Source organism: Capra hircus, chromosome 15, assembly GCF_001704415.2.
Source record: "Capra hircus breed San Clemente chromosome 15, ASM170441v1, whole genome shotgun sequence".
In the NCBI taxonomy this organism is placed as follows: domain Eukaryota; kingdom Metazoa; phylum Chordata; class Mammalia; order Artiodactyla; family Bovidae; genus Capra; species Capra hircus.
Genome location: NC_030822.1, coordinates 66,328,383 through 66,344,832, shown reverse-complemented (window position 1 = coordinate 66,344,832; position 16,450 = coordinate 66,328,383). Strand labels below are relative to the sequence as shown.

The 16,450-nt window shown below is 42.7% G+C and overlaps 1 protein-coding gene across 1 annotated transcript in view; it reads right to left on the bottom strand.

Moving 5' to 3' along the window:
• Positions 1 to 12,715, bottom strand: part of C15H11orf97 (chromosome 15 C11orf97 homolog) — a 36,393-nt gene extending 23,678 nt beyond the window's left edge. Inside the window, exons 1-2 of the mRNA XM_018059001.1 lie at positions 12,453 to 12,715; positions 6,850 to 6,954 (exon numbers count right to left, since the gene is read on the bottom strand). Coding sequence (XP_017914490.1) covers positions 6,850 to 6,954; positions 12,453 to 12,594 — 247 coding nt within the window. The 5' untranslated portion in view covers positions 12,595 to 12,715. The remainder of the gene's footprint in view (positions 1 to 6,849; positions 6,955 to 12,452) is intronic.

The following is a 16,450-nucleotide window of genomic DNA, read 5'->3' as shown; positions in this document are numbered from 1 at the left end:
CCCCCTAGTCTCAGCTTCTAGAGCTACAAAATGGAAAGAATAGTGATAGGGAAAGAGTAACGGGACAAAGTAGGAGATTAAATAGCTAATCCCACTGGGGGACCGTACGTAAAGTAAAAGGTATAGGAGACTCCTGTAAGTTAATGATAACTCAAGGAAGCACACTTGCTTAACAACAAAACCAAGTAGGCTTGTTTAGCAACAACCACATGTAACAAGAGCAAGAGACATGCCTCCAAACAATAAAACAATGCTAGAAGTGAGGCCCAGTGAGGTCAGTAAGTTAACGAGTCCAGAATTTAGATAGGCTTGGGATATAAGGAACAGTATATATTGCTTAAATTCAAATAAAAATATATATTCATATGTGTATATGCACATAAAAAAAAGAGAGAGAGAAAGGGCCAGGCAAATAATATAAGTAAGTAGAGGAGGCTTGAGGTAAGAAATAATTGGCTCTCCCAGTTTTTTCTTTCTCTACATTTATTGGAGGCATGGATACCATAGAAATACTTTATTTCTTATCTCTACCACTTGCTCCATGGAAGAAAAGCTACAACAAACCTAGACAGCATATTAGAAAACAGAGACATCACTTTGCTGACAAAGGTCTGTATAGTCAAAGCTTTAGTTTTTCTAGTAGTCAAGTATAGATGTGAGAGTTGGACCATAAATAAGGCTGAGTGCTGAAGAAATGATGCTTTTGAACTGTGGTGATGGAGAAGACTTTCAAGGGAATTTTAAGAAAAACTGTGTGGCTAAAGTGGAGTCAGAAAGTATGGGAGAGGAGTTCACAGAGGTGAGCAGGCCACACAACAAAGGTGAAGTTTAGCCTAAGGAAAATAAGAAGGCATTGGAGAGCTTTAAGCATGGCAGTGATGGGCAAAGATTTATGTTTGTCAGAGATGCTTCAGGTTTCTGAGAAGAGAATAGACTGCAGGGGGAAGGAGTAGAAATTGTCACTGGGGGCTATTGCTGAGCCTGCAAGAGATGACTGGGGTTTGGGGAAGGTGATTGTGGGCAAAGTGGTTGCTGTTGTTCAGTTGCTTAGTCATGTCTGACTCTTTGTGACCCCATGGACTGTAGCACACCAGGCTTCCCTGTCCATCACCATCTCCTGGAGCTTATTCAAACTCATGTCCATTGAGTCAGTGATGCAATACAACCATCTCATCCTCTGTCATTTCCTTCTCCTCCTGCCTTCAATCTTTCCCAGCATCAGGGTCTTTTCTAATGAGTCAGCCCTTCCCATTAGGTGGCCAAAGTATTGGAGCTTCAGTTTCAGCATCAGTCCTTCCAATGAATATGCAGGACTGCTTTGATTTCCTTGCAGTCCAAGGGACTCTCAAGAGTCTTCTCCAGTGCCACAGTTCAAAAGCATCAGTTCTTCAGTGCTCAGCCTTCTTTATGGTCCAACTCTCACATCCATACATGACTACTGGAAAAACCACACCTTTGACTAGGCTGACCTTTGTTGGCAATATGCTGTCTAGTTTGGTCACAGCTTTTCTTCCAAGGAGTAAGTGTCTTTTAGTTTCATGGGTGCAGTCACCATCTGCAGTGATTTTGGAGCCCCCCAAAATAAAATCTCTCACTGTTTCCCCATCTGTTTGCCATGAAGTGATGGGACCAGATGCCATGATCTTCGTTTTCTGAATGTTGAGCTTTAAGCCAACTTTTTCACTCTCCTTTTTCACTTTCATCACGAGGCTCTTTAGTTCCTCTTCACTTTCTGCCATAAGGGTGGTGTCATCTGCATATCTGAGGTTATTGATATTTCTCCCTATTTCTCCCGGTGGTCTGGATTCCAGCTTGTGCTTCATCCAGCCCAGCATTTTGCATGATGTACTCTGCATGTAAGTTAAATAAGCAAGATGACAATATGCAGCCTTGATGTGTTTCTTGACTGGCATACAGGTTTTTCAGGAGGCAAGTAGGGTGGTCTGGTATTCCCATCTCTTGAAGAATTTTCCATAGTTTGTTGTGATCCACACAGTCAAAGGGTTTAGCATAGTCAATGAGGCAGAAGTAGATGTTTTGGGCAAGATGGGGAGATTACAAATATCTTTCAATTGTAGATTTCACAGGGTTCACTGATGGACTGACCATGGAAAGAAGATTTGCCTTCTAGGCCTAATCAACTGAGTGAATGGTGGTACTGTTTCTTGAGATGGGGAAGACCCACTGAAGAGTGGGATTTTAAAAGCTGGGATTTAGGGACACCCCTGGTGGTCCAGTGGTTAAGATTTCACCTTCCAATGTAGAGGGTGCAGGTTTGATCCCTGGTCAGGGAACTTGGGCTTCCCTCATAGCTAAATTGGTAAAGAACCTGCCTGCAATACAGGAGACCTGGCTTCAATCCCTGGGTTGGGAAGATTCCCTGGAGAAGGGAATGGCACCCCAATCCAGTATTCTTGCCTGGAGAATCCCATGGACAGAGGAGCCTGGCAGGCTACAGTCCACGGGGTCGCAAAAGTCAGACACAACTTAGCAACTAAAACAATACCACCAGGGAACAAAGATCCTGCATGCCTTGTGGCCAAAAACCCAAAACATAGAACAAAAACAATATTATAAAAGGTTTAATAAAGACTTAAAATGGTCCATAGTAAAAAATTTTTAAAGATTTTTATTCTGTTCTGTTCTGGTCATGCTAAGTTTGAGAAGCCTTTAGATATCCAAGCCAAGCAGGCTTCTGGGAATTTGAAAATCAGAGGCCAGAGATATAAATTTTGGAGTTGTCAGCACAAGAGGGCCAAGCGTGATCTGCAGGGAGGGACTATGGATACAGAAAAAGGTCTATGACTGAGTGTTACTCATTTTAGAGCATAGAAGAAGCAGAGTCAGCAAGGACTCTGAGAAGGGGTGGTACAACTGAAACCAGGAGACTGGAGCATGGTGACCTGGAGGCTGAGCTGAGAAAGTGTTTCCCGGGGAAGGAGTAAATGGTTATGTCATATGCTGTGGAGAAGTTGAGTTTGTGGATTGGATTCGACCTTGAAGATTACTACATTTGACCTTAACAACAAAGGTCATTTGCAATCTGGAAAAGAACAATTTCCTTGCATGTGTGGAAGCAAAGGCCTAATGGGGATGGGTGACAGAGCCAATAAGTGAAGAAGTAGAAATAATGGGTCAAGTGTGCTTACTTCTAACATCTAGGGATGGCTGTTTATAAGTCATGTGCGTGCATGCTCAGTTGCAGTTGTGTCTGACTCTTTCGCAACCCCATGGACTGTAGCCCATCAGGCTCCTCTTTCCATGAGATTTCCCAGGCAAGAACACTGGAGTGGGTTGCCATGCCTTCCTCTAGGGGTTCTTCTCAACTCAGGGATCAGACCCCTGTCTCCTGCGTCTCCTGCATTCACAGGCAGATTCTTCACTGCACTACCTGGGAAGCCTACATTTAAGCCCCTAAAAGTCCCTAAGAGTTTTATGCAGAATGCTGGGTGTGCGTGGCAAGGTGTGTCCTCCAGCAAGAGAGGCTGTATCTTTCTTCTGATATTTAAAAGAGTTTGTCACTGTGAGCCTTCCAGTTTACAGTAGCTGGCGCACGCTGCCAGCCTTAGCTCTTGGGGCTAGGCTGCAAGAGTGTGGAACTCTCCCTAGGTGCTAGTTTCCTATTCTGGTCCACATGGGGCTTTCAGCCGTGAAAAGGAGAAGAAACGAAAAGGAAAAAATTTAGTAGGCTTCCGTTTTTCATCATTAGCACATGTACCCCAATGTTCATCGCAGCACTGTTTATAATAGCCAGGACATGGAAACAACCTAGATGTCCATCAGCAGATGAATGGATAAGAAAGCTGTGGTACATATACACAATGGAGTATTACTCAGCCGTTAAAAAGAATTCATTTGAATCAGTTCTGATGAGATGGATGAAACTGGAGCCGATTATACAGAGTGAAGTAAGCCAGAAAGAATAACACCAGTACAGTATACTAACACATATATATGGAATTTAGGAAGATGGCAATGACGACCCTGTATGCAAGACAGGAAAAAAGACACAGATGTGTATAACGGACTTTTGGACTCAGAGGGAGAGGGAGAGGGTGGGATGATTTGGGAGAATGGGAATTCTAACATGTATACTGTCATGTAAGAATTGAATCGCCAGTCCATGTCTGACATAGGGTGCAACATGCTTGGGGCTGGTGCATGGGGATGACCCACAGAGATGTTGTGGGGAGGGAGGTGAGAGGGGGGTTCATGTTTGGGAACGCATGTAAGAATTAAAGATTTTAAAATTAAAAAAAAAAAAAAAAAACAAACTTAACCTTACAGAAGCAATTCTCAGCTTTGTAAGATTTTTTTCTAGGCTAAAATTGCACCTCTGTGCGACCTCTGGTGGATACTATAAAAAATGCAGCACCCCATGCGGTCTTCATTTTATATGAAAAATATGTGAGAGGTCTTCCCTGATAGCTCAGTTCATAAAGAATCCACCTGCAAGGCAGGAGACCTAAGTTGGATTCCTGGGTTGGGAAGATCCTCTGCAGAAGGGATAGCCTACCCATTCCAGCATTCTTGAGCTTCCCTTGTGGCTTAGCTGGTAAAGAATCTGCCCACAATGCGGGAGACCTGGGTTCAATACCTGGGTTGGGAAGATCCCCTGGAGAAGGAAAAGGCTACCCACTCCAGAATTCTGGCCTGGAGAATTCCATGGACGGTATAGTCCATGCGGTTGCAAAGAGTTGGACATGACTGAGCCATTTTCACTTTCAATATTTAAGAAGATTGCCTAGAAAAATGAATTTTTATAAACCAAATGATTTTTCCTAATTATTCATACTGACATAAATAAATTTATCCATTAAGAATCAACACACCATCCAAATAGTGTATAAACTGGCTTTTATGTAATCTCTGAAATGAAGGGGACCCAAATACAATTGCATAGACTTAAATATTTTTTTTAATCACCAGGGAAACAGTATATGTAGATTGGATTTCAGAGAAACAATTTAGTTGGTCATTCTGTATCCATCCATAGAGTTCAAACTCTAAGACTTTAAACTTTCCTTCAAGACACTGTATGAACAAAATTAGCCATTCCTTTGGCCTCTCTTTCCATAAGAATGGGTGATACAGAAGACCTTAAAAGGCATTTCTATGCTGGTTTTAAAATGTAAAGTGAGGGGAAAATAATTCTTAAAGCAAAAAGAAGACATTATTAAAACCTGTAGTATCAATGTGGCCTTGGTATTAAGATCAATAAAGAGATCAACAGGACAGAACAGGGAGTGAAGAAATAGGAAAAACCGCATAAAGTGTGAAACTATGTCAGAGTCTGGAAAGTTGTACCTCTGGGCCTGCAGCCTCTGCTCTAATTTGGGTCCCACTAGCCTGGGCTTCCCAGGTGGCACTAATGGTAAAGAACACGCCTGCCAGTGCGGGAGATCTAAGACCTGTTCGATCCCAGGGTCAGGAAGATCCCCTGCAGGAGGAAATGACTACCCACTCCAGTATTCTTGCCTGGAGAATCCCATGGACAGAGGAGCCTGGTGGGTTGCAGTCCGTAGGGTTGCAAACAGTCAGACATGACTGAAGCAACTTAGCACAGCACAGCCTGTTGTTCAAAACAGTTCTCGGAAAATGTCAAGTTCTCTATGTACAGGAGTCATGTCTCATTTCTTTTATATCTTCAAGCAACTGCTGGTATCCAAGAAAGCGAAGTCGCTCAGTTGTGTCTGACTCTTTGAGATCCCATGGACTGTAGCCCACAGGCTCCTCCGTCCATGGGATTTTCCAGGCAAGAGTATTGGAGTGGGTTGCTGTTTCCTTCTGCAGGGGATCTCCCTGACCCAGGGGTCAAACCTGGGTCTCCCGCATTCCAGGCAGACGCTTTAACCTCTGAGCCACCAGGGAAGCTATCCAGGAGGGTTTCAATAAAAACATGAAATAGGCACCTAGTAATCACTGAGAAGGAACTATAAAAAATAAGGAGCTCCAGCAGTTTCAAAATTATGTCTATTAGGGATTCTTTAGAGCATGCATGTGTGTGTGCTCAGTTGCTTCAGTGATATCCAACTCTGTGCAGCTCCTACCTGCCAGGCTCCTCTGCCCATGGGGTTCTCCAGGTTAAGAATATTGTAGTGGGTTGCCATGCCCTCCTCCAGGGAATCTTCCTGACCCAGGGATCGAACCCGCATCTCCTGCATGGATAGGCAGATTTTTTATCTCTCAGCTCCAGGGAAACCCTCTTTAGAGCATTTCTTTTTTCAAATGAATCATCAGTATGAGCTATCAATGCCCAGACCATGTAACCCATATACTATGTGTATGTGAGATAAAATCCTGGGATGAATTGACCTATTTAAATGACTTAGATTCTTCTGAGTCAGTGATTTGCAAAGTGGGGTCTCTGGACCAGCATCATCAACTTGGGACTTGGTACAAATGCAAATTCTTGGGCCCCACCCCAGACTTTCTTTTTTTTTCACCCCAGACTTTCTAAGCCAGTTACTCTATAGTTGGGGCTCAGCTATCTGCTTTTAACAGGTAATTCCTAGATAATTCTGATGCAGTCAATACTTTGAGAATCACTGTTATTGGTACTACTTATATTGATAAAGATTGAGGATGTTACTGTGCTTTCCAGACACTTGGAAAAAATTCTACTTATCATTAAATAGAAATAAATCCACCAAAAATGTGGGACAGCAATGTAAATACAGCAGTTTATTTGGGCAAAGGCAGAATAATTATAAAATTAACCAAGAACCTCCCAGGGGGCTGTTTTTCTTTTAATACTCATGGTTTTGCAATAAATAAAATAATCACTGCCATCAAACAGGCAATTTTATATCCATTTTGTAAATATACTTCATTTGTCACTAAGATTACCTGCAGGTGGATGTTTAATGCGGCATTCATCTCTTTTAATATAAAGTTCTTCTTCAAGTACTTCCTTAATTCTCTTATGTGGTTCACAATATAAAAACTTCTTCCCTGTAAAGGTATTAACAAAATTGGTTACTTATCATAAATTCTGCCCAACCTTCTAGCCATTATTTACATAAATAACTGTCTTTTAAAGAGACAAATCCGTCCATACAAACAGCAGGTGTTTCATCCTGCAGACTCTATTTTGGAAAGATTCCTTCCAGTGTAACCTTTAGCTTTGCTGGGGGGAGAACTTTATATTTTGTGGTTAAGTTTCAGATAACTTCTTTTAAATATTAAGTAATATATGAAGTTTTCTTCATTAACTTGAAGAAAACTTTCATTTATTCAATAAATTCTTATAAAAGACATACTCTGTGCCAGGCATTTGGGGCAGAGGACACAGCAGTGAATGATAAAGATATATGGTGGCTCAGCTGGTAAAGAATCCGCCTGCAATGCGGGAGACCTGGGTTCGATCCCTGGGTTGGAAAGATCCCCTGAAGAAGGGAAAGGCTACCCACTCCAATATTCTGGAGAATTCCAAAGACTGTATAGTCCATGGGGTGGCAAAGAGTTGGACACGACTGAGCAACTTTCACTTTCATGCATAGAGCCTGTAATCCAGATACATGATCTAGAACAGTCTAGCAGTATTTCATCATCTTTTTTAAAGAATAAACCTGAATTGTAGTGGAGTGTCTCTAATGGACATATGACCTTTTCCTGTCCTCCAAACCTGGTCCCACAAGACTTCACAGCTATAGTTGAGGATGGACTATTTTTTCTAAGCTCTTTAGCTACATTTCTTCTGCTCAGCCCAGGGAGTCATCTGGGCCCATCTGTCTCTCCAGACTCTCCTGTCAGCCCTTCTCTCTCTTGCTCTCTGAGCTCCGGCCACGTGGCCTTTCTGTCCATCCCCACACATTGTCTCTTTTGTACATTCTATTTTCTCTGCCCGAACTGTCTTTCTCGTAATTATTTTTGCCTGGGTAACTTCTACCTGAATGTCAGGTCTAGGCTGAGATGTCAGTTCTTTAAGGAAACTTTCCTTGGCTCCACAATGTCCCTGGTTACTTTTTCTCATAGTATTCTCCTCTTTGCTTTCATTTGATTTATTGCAATGTATATGAAGCCTTATTTACTTTATGTACAGTTTTATTTGTGTAAATATTAGTACCGTATGTCTCCCTTGCCAGGCTATATACCATGAGAGCAGAGGTGTTGTCTGTTCAGCTCATCAGAGTCCTAGAACAGAGTGTGACATAATAATAGATGCTCAACTGGATTTCCCTGCTGGTCCAGCGTTTAAGAACCCACCTGCCAGTGCAAAGGATCCCACATACCTCGGGGCAGCTAAGCCTGTGCACCACAACTGCTGAGCCTGGAGCCTGTGTTCCTCAGTGAGGGACGCCATGGCAGTGAGAAGCCGGCACACTAGAGAGTAGCCTCCTCTTGCCACAGCTAGAGAGTGCCTGCGTGAAGCTACAAAGGCCCAGCACAGCCAAAAATAAATACAAATTAAAAAAATAATAGATGCTCAACAAGTATGTGTTCAAGTGGAACTAAAGCATTGTTCAGTTAGGTGGAGCGCAGATTCCTCTGTGTGTGTCTGCCCACACAGCCCTGTGAACAGCAGGCAGCCAGTAGCTCTAATCCTGGTGTTTTTTGAAAGCTCAATCCAGGGAGCCATGGAGAATCTCAATGACTAATGCAAAGATATGGCAGGTGTCATCTTTTCCAGACTAACTGATAAAGAACAAATTTGACTTGTGTTCAGACTGGCACAAATGGGGCAAGAGATCCACTGCTTCTGGCTGTGGGTCTGGGTTATTCCTGCTTGTGTGACCCAAACACACCCTCAGACATGAACGAGGTAGAGTGAGATACTTTCTGGATCTGGTCTTGTTTTCCCCCAAATTCAGAGTCATACGAATGAGAGATGAATGTGGGTCAGCATTACTCAATTGTAACTCTGGTTTAAAATTCTGTTAAATCATGATCTTCAGGCAGAAAAAGGTTTGAGAAATTTGGCTGAGAGGAAAAGCCTATAATAGCTCAGTAGAAAGGAAGAGATCACTTGCTATAATTTCAAGTCTCTTGACAAATTTCAGCCCTTCTCTCACAAGAATTCACAGAAGAAATCATCAAAGGTTTCAAGGAACTATGAAAAATGACAAACTTGTAAACAGCTGTGTGTGTGTGTGTGTGTGTGTGTGTGTGTGTGTGTGCGTGCGCACGCGTGCATACTAAGTCATGTCTGACTATTTGGGACCCCATGTACTATAGCCCACCAGGTTCCTCTGTCAATGGGATTTTCCAGGTAAGAATACTGGAGTGGGTTGCCATTTCCTACCAGGGGATCTTCCTGGACTAGGGATCAAACCCATGCCTCCTGCATTGGCAGGTGGATTCTTTACCACTGTGCCCCCTGGGAAACTCATAAAGAGCTAGTATGGGCAAATGTTCCTTGCTCTAAGAAAGACAAAGAAAGGAAGGAAGCAAACAAGCTGGCTACTGACAATTGCTACGGTTTATTGAATGCTACCATGCCCTAGGCTTCTTATGTATACTATCTTTCTTCTTGACAATCAGCCTATAGGACGGTAAAATTATTCCTACTTTATGGAAGAGGGGCTTCCCTTATGGCTCAGCTGGTAAAGAATCTGCCTGCAATGTGGGAGACCTGGTTCAATCCCTGGATTGGGAAAGGCTACCTACTCCAGTATTCTGGCCTAGAGAATTCCATGGACTACAGTCCATGTGGTAGCAAAGGTTTGGAAACAACTGAGCGACTTTCACTTATGGATGAGAAGGTAAGTTTCAAAAAAACTAGTCATAAAAATTAAAAGAAATTGATTCTTTCAAACTGTGGTGCAGGAGAAAACTTTTGAGAGTCCTTTGGACAGCAAGATCCTAAAGGAAATAAACCCTGAATGTTCATTGAAAGGACTGATGCTAAATCTGAAGCTCCAACACTTTGGCCACCTGATGCGGACAGCTGATTCTTTGGAAAAGACAGGAGAAGGGGACAACACAAAATGAGATGGTTGGATGGCATCACTGACTCAATGGACATGAGTTTGAGCAAACTCCAAGAGATAGTGAAGGAGGGAAGCCTGGGATGCTAGCAGTCCATGGGATCACAAAGAGTCAGACATGATTTAGCGACTGAACAACATGGCTGACCCTCTCAAAGCAAGTAACTAAACTGGCTAGATTAAGGAGATGCAGCCATAGTATAGTATTTGCATTTCAGCAAGACATTTGATAAAGTGCATTCATATAGGAGGCAGAGTGCCCACCCAAAGATGCTACTTGACAGATCAGGGGCTTCCAGAGACTCTACTTGGACTGTGGGGTTCACCATTTAATTAGTTAATCTGAATATAGGAACTTTCAGCAAACTCACCAAATGTGAGAATGATACAGACTTGGTGAATGGTTTACGTGCTGAATGGCAAACTCAGGACTCAAAGGGCCTTTCACACTTGGTCTGAAGTGTTCATATCCATAGGATGGTATTGATGGGGATAATATAACAACCTGCATTTAGAACCAAACAGAGGAACTGCATAAGTATAGGACAGAAAAGGCCTGGGTCAAATGTTTTCAATGGGACAGATGGGAAAAGAGAAACTAAGGATGTCATAGATTGCATTTGTTGTGTGTAAATAATCTAATGTGTCTGCCTAAACAGCTATTGTGAATTTATATAGATTCACCTAATAGAAGTATACTGTTCAGATCAAGGGAAGTTATGGTCCCACCACACTACCCTAATCTGATGGTACCTAGAATACTGGATTCAGTAATTTAATAAAATGGAGAATATTGGGATAGTTCAGCCAGCATGGTGAGAGCACTACAAATTATTTTAAAGATAACACTAAAATGAATAAATAAAGGTAACACTGAGGCAATAAAAGACTTTGTAGGGCTCAAATAGCCACCATTATATAATTCAAAAATGTTTCAGGGGGAAAGGACCACATTTTATCTGTGTATATTTGGGAGCAGATGTGTGATTAGGGAGTAGAAGCTGTACAGACACTGAGGACCTTTCCAAAAAATAGAGACTGAAGACTTAAAAAAAAAATTTGAAAATTAAATGGGTACTTGTGCAGGTGTGAATAATCTGTCTCTACTTCATCTGAGGCCCTAAACAATGAGCTCAGGAAGGTTGAGGCAGGCACTTTTCATATGTTTCCACCCTGTCTCTGTCAGCTCCTGAGTGTTTGGACACCAGCCTTAATTCATTACTCATTTCCCAGCAACTGCCCAATGGCAGGCACGCAATCAGGGCTCAATATTTGTTCAATTGACAAGCAAATGACTAGTTCCATCTTTTACTCCTACAGCCAAAAGGAATAAAGAACCTCTAAATTCTAGTATCGCTTATGAGAAAATTTCCAGGTAGAATTTCAAGTCAGAGTAAGGAATTCCTTAAATATACTGAATACTTACATATACACTGAACTTAGTTGTTCTAAATAAGGTCTCTGCGTACTGTTGACAAGAACAAGAATGAGGCATCATAATCAGGTATAATGTGATTGATGCTGAGGAAAGAGGCAGGCAACAGCAGTTCTGAGGCTCCCAAGAGGGGGTGTGTGGTCCCTGGGGGAGTGGAAGTCGAGCGGCTTCTGCCCAACCCTTGCTCTCTAGAGGGATAATCAGAGAGGCTCTGCAGAATGGCTGGGAATTGCTCACCTTCTTCAGACTATTATTTTCATCTTCATCATTCCTTAGCACCTACTGAAGACGTGTGGGGCACACGAGGCTGGGAAATATCTGTAAATTTATGGAACAAGATGGATGAGCGCTTCGACCTGGCGGACTCAACTTTCAACTATGTTGGTTGTGAACCAGAACTGCTTTTTACTTCTTGCAAGGTTGTTTGTATGTTTGGCAGGGCAGGAGGAAACAGCAGCAGTGTGTTAACATGTGGCCCATAATTGTGAGACTCTAAAAGGGTCAGGTAATCATAATTTACGAACAGAGAATCCAAGAGATAGGAGTTTAAGTGTTTGAAGGCGTTCTTCTGCACTGAGTGATAGTGGGCAAGGCATGTCCTTTCCGCTAGTCTAGACTTTCAGTTCCACGTTTGTAAAATGAAGGAATTGACAAAAATGATACCTGTATTTCCATGCATGTGTATATAATTTATGTATATAAAAATTAATTTCATATTTTATTTGTAAAAACAAATGTATATATTTTACATGTTTTATAATTAAAATATATTTTGTAATTTAATATTTTGAATACTATATGTATGTGTATTCACACGTGCACAATTTTTTTCAATACCTTCCAGGCCGATGCCACTACCCATTAAGTTGGAGGCTACCTGGGGCTCAGATAACCTTTAATGAAGGAGGGCTTGGATAAATGGACCAGATACCTTCGGCCCTTAGCTTTGCCAAAACAGCAACTCCAATCCCTCCCTCCAAAACCTTTGTGGCTTCAGCTAGTCCCACCGCGGTTTCCCCCGTTCGCCTTTCGCGGCTTCCCCTCGCCCACGTCCCTCCCACCGTGTAGACGGCTGGAAGGGAACTCACACTGCTTGCGGGACTCCTGAGGACCGCCGCCGCCCGGCTCTCCTCGCACCGCGCACCCCAAGCCTGCGGGAGGCCGGGGCTGCTCGCCATCGCGGCCCGCCTCGGGCACAGTCACGGCTGCCGCTGCCTCCTCCCCTCTCATGCCGCCGGGGTCTTCGTGGCCGACGGCTGTCTGGCCTTCTCGGCTCTGCCGCGGGCAGCTAGGGAACGCTAGGCGTCTCTGGTTGCCATGGTGACGGAATCCTCCCCGCGCCTAGCAGCTCTATTATGCTGGCGTCTCCTGTGTCCCGCGCGCCCAGGAAGAGAGACGCTGGAGTTGGGGAGCTGGGCAGCCCACCAGGCTCCGCCATCCCTGGGATTCTCCAGGCAAGAACACTGCAGTGGGTTGCCATTTCCTTCTCCAATGCATGAAAGTCAAAAGTGAAAGTGAAGTGGCTCAGTCGTGTCCGACTCTTCACGACCCCATGGACTGCAGCCCACCAGGCTTCTCCGTCCATGGGATTTTCCAGGCAAGAGTACTGGAGTGGGGTGCCAGTGCCTTCTCCGATTACTTACCCACCAAAGCAAAGGACTTTCTGTTAATTTCTCGTGTGTTTGTCACAGCAGTTTCGCCAAGAGAGGCTTTACTATTGCCTGGTAGGGAATTTGAGATTCAAAAAGCTAAGAACATTGCCTGGAGTTAGGCAACCAGAAGTGGCACAAGCCGGAATCCGAATTCAGAAAAGTTTGGTCCCAGAGGCCAAAGAGTAGATAGCCACCTGGAACAGGTAAGAGCGGGAGCAGGGACTGGACACGTGAGTTCAGGCAAGGTCACTGGTTTCACGCAGTGATAATGTTTGTCGTGTCCCGGCTTCTTGCTACACACACAACATGATGGAATAAATCAATGTTAAGGATTCCTAACTTCTGGATTGTAAATTCTTGTTGTTAAACAACTCTTGTAGTGTCCAAGCACTTTTATATTCACAATCTATTTCAATCCATATAATAACTGATTTTACAGATGAAGTCAAACTCAGAGTTTAATTTGAATAGCAAATGGGAAACTCTAGGGTTTTTGGAGTATGAGGTTGCTTTTGTTTTTGCAGTTATTTAAAACAATGTTGTGGTGTTACTTTTATGAAAGCTAAATGTGCAGAATTAAAAAGTTCTACAAGGAATGTAGTCCAATGCAACTGCCTCCATTTTACCTCCATTTTACTCCACTTTTCACGTCTTTGGGCTGATAATTTAGTATCTACAACATATAACCAAATGCTTACTTTGCTGCTTTTTATATTTTTCAGACTCTGAATACAGATAAACTGAAATTTTTCCTAGTGTTTTTTCATTACTATGGCTATGTAAACTCTGCTAAGTTGCTTCAGTCGTGTCCGACTCTGTGCAACCCGAAAGACAGGGAAGATAGGCTCCCCCGTCCCTAGGATTCTCCAGGCAAGAACACTGGGATGGGTTGCCATTTCCTTCTCCAATGCATGAAAGTCAAAAGTGAAAGTGAAGTCGCTCAGTCATGTCCGACTCTTAGTGACCCCATGGACTGCAGCTTACCAGGCTCCTCCGTCCATGGATTTTCCAGGCAAGAGTACTGGAGTGGGGTGCCATTGCCTTCTCCGATGTAAACTCTAATTGCAGACAAGTTTATCCACCACCTAATACCCTAGGGTCATTTTTTTCATTTGCATAACTTTTTAAATTACTTGGAGTTAATAGTTGCCTTTTTCTTTTTTTCACTTCTTTCTACTTTGCCAACAAATGTCCATCTTGTCAAGGCTATGGTTTCTCTAGTAGTCACGTATGGATGTGAGAGTTGGACTGTGAAGAAAGCTGAGCACTGAAGAACTGATACTTTTGAACTGTGGCGTTGGAGAAGACTCTTGAGAGTTCCTTGGACTGCAAGGAGATCCAACCAGTCCATTCTAAAGGAGATCAGCCCTGGGTGTTCTTTGGATGGAATGATGCTAAAGCTGAAACTCCAGTACTTTGGCCACCTCATGCGAAGGGTTGACTCATTGGAAAAGACCCTGATGCTGGGAGGGATTGGGGGTAGGAGGAGAAGGGGAAGACAGAGGATGAGATGGCTGGATGGCATCACCGACTTGATGGACGTGAGTCTGAGTGAACTCCGGGAGTTGGTGATGGACCGGGAGGCCTGGCGTGCTGTGATTCATGGGGTCGCAAAGAGTTGGACATGACTGAGCAACTGAACTGAACTGAACTGATAGCTAATTTACAGTGTTTTGATAGTTTCAAGGGTACAGCAAAGTGGCTTGGTTTATATATATGTGTATATGTAGTATATAACACTACATATATTATATACATATATATTGTTTTTCAGATTTTTTCCACTATAGATTATTGCAAGATATACAGTATAGTTCCCTATGCTACAAAGTAGGTCCTTGTTGTTTACCTATTTTATATACAGTCGTATGCCTCTGTAATTGCAAACTCTTAATTTAGCTCCCCTCCATCCCCTTTGTTAGACATGTTTGTTTTCTATCTGTGAGTCTATTTCTGTTTCATAAATAAGTTCACTTGTATCATTTTTTTAGATTCCACATATAAGTGATATATGATATTTATGTGTCTCCTTCTGACTTGCTTCACTTAATATGATAATCTCTAGGTGACTTGCTAATTTGCTAGATTTTTCATGTCCTTCAGTTCAGTTCATTTCAGTCACTCAGTCATGTCCGACTCTTTGCGACCCCATGAATCGCAGCATGCCAGGCCTCCCTGTCCATCACCAACTCCCAGAGTTCACTCAGACTCATGTCCATCGAGTCGGTGATGCCATCCAGCCATCTCATCCTCTGTTGTCCCCTTCTCCTCCTGCCCCCAATCCCTCCCAGCATCAGAGTCTTTTCCAATGAGTCAACTCTTCGCATGAGGTGGCCAAAGTACTGGAGTTTCAGCTTTAGTATCATTCCTTCCAAAGAAATCCCAGGGCTGATCTCCTTCAGAATGGACTGGTTGGATCTCCTTGCAGTCCAAGGGACTCTCAAGAGTCTTCTCCAACACCGCAGTTCAAACGCATCAATTCTTTGGCTCTCAGCCTTCTTCACAGTCCAACTCTCACATCCATACATGACTACTGGAAAAACCGTAGCCTTGACTAGACGGACCTGAGTCGGCAAAGTAATATGTCTGCTTTTGAATATGCTATCTAGGTTGGTCATAAGTTTTCTTCCAAGGAGTAAGCGTCTTGTCCTTATCACGGATTAATTCCCAAACTCTCCTTGTGTAAATCTCTTAATATGTTTAAACACATGAAGAATTGTATCAATTTCATCTTTTTGAAAAAAAGATCCCTTCCAGAGAGACCTGTGATCTGCTCCAGTCTATACTGGTCACTCTCCAGACCTGTGGGTGCACAGCTACTGTGTAAGGATTTCCCTTCACCATCATACGTCTCTCTTGCATTAAATCCCTGATTTGTGGAGCCCCTCTTCCTCACTTTTCTAGTTTACTTACTTACTTGGTGGAGCCTACCTCCAGGAGCTTTTTTTCAGAAGTGGTGTATGGGAAATAAAATTTCCAGGTGTAGAAGTGTCTTTATTCTTTACTAATGTGAGGGTCTAGCTGGTTAAATAATCTAATTTGGAAATCATTTTTCTTCATAACATTAAAGTCATTGCACCATTGTCTTTTGGCATCTAGTGGCCAATAGAGAATTCTACTGTCATTCTATTCCTGCCCCTTGGATAAGGCCCATCCTTTCTTTGAAACATGGAGGATCTTCTCTTTGTACTCATTGTTCTGAAATTTCCTGATAATGCACCTTATTATTGTTAAATTTTCAACCATTTTACTGGCAACTCATTGCAATCAAGAAATTCACATCCTTCATTTTGGAGACTTTCTTGAATTATTTGTAATCTTTATTTTCTCTGTCCCCTTGGGAAGTCCTGTCATTCGTATATTATTAGTAGATCTTCTGATTTGTCCTCTAATTTTATGACCTATATTTTATATCTCTCTATTTTTGCACTATT